The 4,083-nt window shown below is 42.2% G+C and overlaps 1 protein-coding gene across 4 annotated transcripts in view; it reads left to right on the top strand.

Annotated features, from left to right (window-relative positions):
* The first annotated feature begins 1,524 nt into the window (after positions 1–1,524).
* Positions 1,525–4,083, top strand: part of LOC138209910 (major histocompatibility complex class I-related gene protein-like) — an 11,520-nt gene continuing 8,961 nt past the window's right edge. For all 4 annotated transcript variants that reach the window (XM_069168722.1, XM_069168724.1, XM_069168721.1 and 1 more), the window contains exon 1: positions 1,525–1,732. In XM_069168722.1, the coding sequence (XP_069024823.1) occupies positions 1,540–1,732 (193 nt within the window). In that variant the 5' untranslated portion in view covers positions 1,525–1,539. The remainder of the gene's footprint in view (positions 1,733–4,083) is intronic.

Below are 4,083 nucleotides of genomic sequence, written 5' to 3'. Positions count from 1 at the left end.
CCACCTCCTCTTCTTCCTCCTCCTCTTTTTCATCTTCTTTTCCTCCTCCTCCTCTTCTTCATCTTCTTTTCCTCCCCCACCTCCTCCTCTTCCTACTCCTCCTCTTCTTCTTCTCTTCCTCCTTTCCCTCCTCTTCCTCTTCTTTTCCTCCTCCTCCTCTTCTACGTCTTCTCCTCCTCCTCCACCTTCTTCTCCTTTTCCTCCTCCTCCTCTTCTTCATCTTCTTTTCCTCCTCCTCCTCTTCTTTTCCTCCTCTTACTAGTCCTCCTCTTCTTCTTCTGCTCCTCCTCCTCTTCTTCCTCCTCCACCTTCTTCTCCTTTTCCTCCTCCTCCTCTTCCTCCTCCTCTTCTTCCTCCTCCACCTTCTTCTCCTTTTCCTCCTCCTCCTCCACCTCCTCTTCTTCTTCCTCCTCCTCTTCTTCTCGTCCTTGTCCTCCTTTTCCTTTTCCTCTTCTCCACCTCCTCCTCCTCTTCTTTTTCCTCTTCCACCTCCTCCCCTCCTGTTCTTCTTCTTCTTCCTCTTCTTCTTCTCTTCCTCCTTTCCCTCCTCTTCCTCTTCTTTTCCTCCTCCTCCTCTTCTACGTCTTCTCCTCCTCCTCCACCTACTCCTCCTCCTCTTCTTTTTCTTCTTCTTCTTCTACTCCTCTTCCTCCTCCTCTTCTTCCTCCTCCACCTTCTTCTCCTTTTCCTCCTCCTCCTCCTCTTCTTCATCTTCTTTTCTTCCTCCTCCTCCTACTCCTCCTCTTCTTCTTCTCCTCCTCCTCTTCTTTGTCTTATTCTCCTCCTCCACCTCCTCTTCTTCCTCCTCCTCTTCTTCATCTTCTTTTCCTCCTCCACCACCTCCTCCTCTCCTCCACCTACTCCTCCTCCTCTTCTTTTTCTTCTTCTTCTTCTACTCCTCTTCCTCCTCCTCTTCTTCCTCCTCCACCTTCTTCTCCTTTTCCTCCTCCTCCTCTCCTCCTCTTCTTCCTCTTCTTTTCCTCCTCCTCCTCTTCTTCATCTTCTTTTCCTCCACCACCTCCTCCTCTCCTCCTCCTCTCCTCCTCCTCTTCTTCCTTTGAAGATTGTGTTCAATCAAACTCAGATTTCTTGGCCCTTCAAAGTCTTCGTTACAACAACATCTGACTCTGGACAGAAACTACTGGCCTGTTTGGTGAAGTCATCCAACCTTGTAGTTCTGTGTTTGTTTGTGTTTTTAAATGTAAAGTTCAAAGCAATGGTATAACTAATACTTAAAATGAGTTCAATAGAAATCTGTTCACGTTTTCTGGGATTATGAAATTCAAAAGATTTGATTTTGCACAAAATATTGGTCAATAGTGAACTTATGTATTCATGGACAGATATTATTGGGATGTCTTCGATATACTGCAGTCCTTATTGATTGTGTGAAAGGAAAAAACATTGTTATTTTATAATCAGTGTATTTATCAGGCTGTACTTTCCTCTTTCTTCTTGTTGACAGTGACTCACTCTCTGAAGTATTTCTCCACTGCGTCCTCTCAAGGACCAAACTTCCCAGAGTTTGTAACTGTTGGGATGGTTGATGATCTTCCAGTTGACCACTATGACAGCAACACTGAGAGAGCACAAACCAAACAAGACTGGATGACCAAAGTCATAGCAAATGATCCTCAGTACCTGGACAGGAACACTCAGATCTATCTGGGTCACCAGCAGATCTTCAAATCCAACATTGAGATTGTAAAGCAGCGCTTCAACCAAACTGGAGGTTTGTTCATGTTGTATTTATTTTTTTAAATATAAATGTAAAGAAAGACATGTAGCTTTCATCACACAAACAAACTGAGAGTTCTTCACTCCGCCATCAACGCTAACTTCATTGGCTAATTATTGTTGAAAGGTTGTTTTCACAACTCAGAGTTTACTGATGTAAAGTCTTCATTTACACACCTGATTTTCTTACCGTCTGACTCCACATTCACGAGACTGAAATAATGACATTTTGCTTGATCAATAAACTGTCAGTCACCTTCTTCAAGCAGATCTGGGAAGTGACCGTTAGTATTTAGCCAGCAGCACTCACTAAAAGTTGATATTTAGGTTATTTCCACCGTCTGTTTCCATCACTGACACATGAAACCTGACTGCTGACATGAGACAAACGTGAAAAGTATGTTACATATCTCCAACATATGGAAGGTACTGACATTTATTCATGAGCAAACCCGAGCTAGCTCATTAGCTCCCTTCATGCATGTGAACAAACTAAATCTGAAAATGCTGTTTAACGTGTTTTTATGCTGCTTTGGAAAAAAAGATCTCAAACTAAACTGAAAAACCTGATGAGTGGAAAAAAAAAAATATAAACATGTTTTCTTGTTGCTGTTTAGTTGAGAAATGCAAACAAATGAGTTTTGAGATGAGAGTCAGCGTGTGTTGATCAGTTTGACAGTCTGAGCTGGTTAAACCTCCGTTCAGTCCTCTCCTGCTCTCCTCCATCACCTCTTCTGTCTTTTCATGTTCACACTGTTTACCTGCTCTCAGTTCATTATTTCTCTGTTTCTGCTGGCAGACAAACAAATGAGCATCAACAGTGATTTAATTGAGGCTCATAAATGTTGATTAAAGCAGGAAAACTCCTGAACTGTTGTTCTGAGACACAGAAATGATGCTGTTATTCTCTACATTCATTAAAAACACACCTTTTCTCATCAATCTGTTTCTGGACACACTAAAATGACAGGAAGTGATTGTTAGCTTTTAGTCGACTCCATTTTAGTCCATGTTGTCAGGTTAGAGTTGGACTGCTGAGGCTGTAGGAGGATGTCCAGCAGGAGACATGAAGACATGAAGACATGAAGACATGATCCTCCTGTTAGTGACTGAACAAACAGTAAAAAGGAGAAAACCTGTTTTATTATCCAGCAGCGACAACAAAACCCAAAACTACATCAAGTGTCTGCTCACAGTGAAGCTCAGCCGTTAAAACAAATACTATATCCTCTCTGAAGCGTCATTTTCTCCACCTGAAACCAGAGTTATTTTCTCCAGATGGTATTAAACACATGTATAAAATATAATAACGGTGTCGTCTGGCTGCTCAGACAGAGTCCAGCGTCTGCAGCAGCTTTCTGTCACCTCTCAGCCTCTCTGTGATCACACAACACAGGTGTTGTTCTGCAGCTGTATTCACGTTTATTACGTCCGACGGCTTCACGTTCATATAAAATAGGGATTTAACAGCGTCTCGGCTCCACAGTGCAGAGTTACAGTTCACCTGGTTAGCGGCTAACGTTAGCATGGATGAGCCGCCATCAAATCACTGTTAATACTCATTCAGTTGTCTGATGACAGAAGCAGAAACATAATGAAGTGATAGCAGCTAAACTGAGTGTTTCTTAACATTCAGTAAGATTGTAGTTGATGAAGGAGAGCAGGAGACTGATCGGAGGTTCAACCTGCTCAGACTGTCAAACTGCTCTTCAACAGGTTTTGTTGGTTTTCTGAACTGAAGAGGAACCAAAGAAACATTGAATTATTTTCTCCTCTGATTATTCCTTTCAGTGTGGTTCAGAATCTTTAGCAACAAAACACCAAAACACATCACGTCCAACAACATTTCCAGATGTTCAGAGCGGACGTAGCTAAAGAGCCAACAAACGAGCTCAGAGGCTCGCTAGCGGTCGCTCACGATAAATGTCAGAGTGCTGTAGATTTCTGAACTTTAACTTCACGCCAGGTTTTCTGTCGTTAGCAGCGAGGTCTTCTCAATAAATCAGGGACAAACTGACACTGCAAATAACTTCAATTTCAACTTGTAGAAAGTGATTGTGTCTGAACGCTGACAGCATTCAAGTTCTTCAGAGAAGCAGGAAGAAGAAACTGTGACTCACAAACCACAAATAAGAAACACAAAGCAAAAGAGCGACAATACGAGCTGCGATCTGACACGAGAACCACGTTTAGAAATGATTTGGGTTTCACTTCATGATGGATGTTTTACAATCCACATTTTATTGGACATTTTGATGAAGCAGTTGAACTTCCTAAAGTTCAGTCTCCGTTCCATGAACTGTACTGTCCTGATCACAGTTGGTTCATCATGATAAATATGGAGTT

Source organism: Embiotoca jacksoni, unplaced genomic scaffold (genome assembly GCF_022577435.1).
Source record: "Embiotoca jacksoni isolate LCO1_2020_lvr unplaced genomic scaffold, fEmbJac1.0.p SCAF_41, whole genome shotgun sequence".
Classification (NCBI taxonomy): Eukaryota; Metazoa; Chordata; class Actinopteri; family Embiotocidae; genus Embiotoca; species Embiotoca jacksoni.
This window is presented reverse-complemented; position numbering and strand designations above follow the sequence as displayed.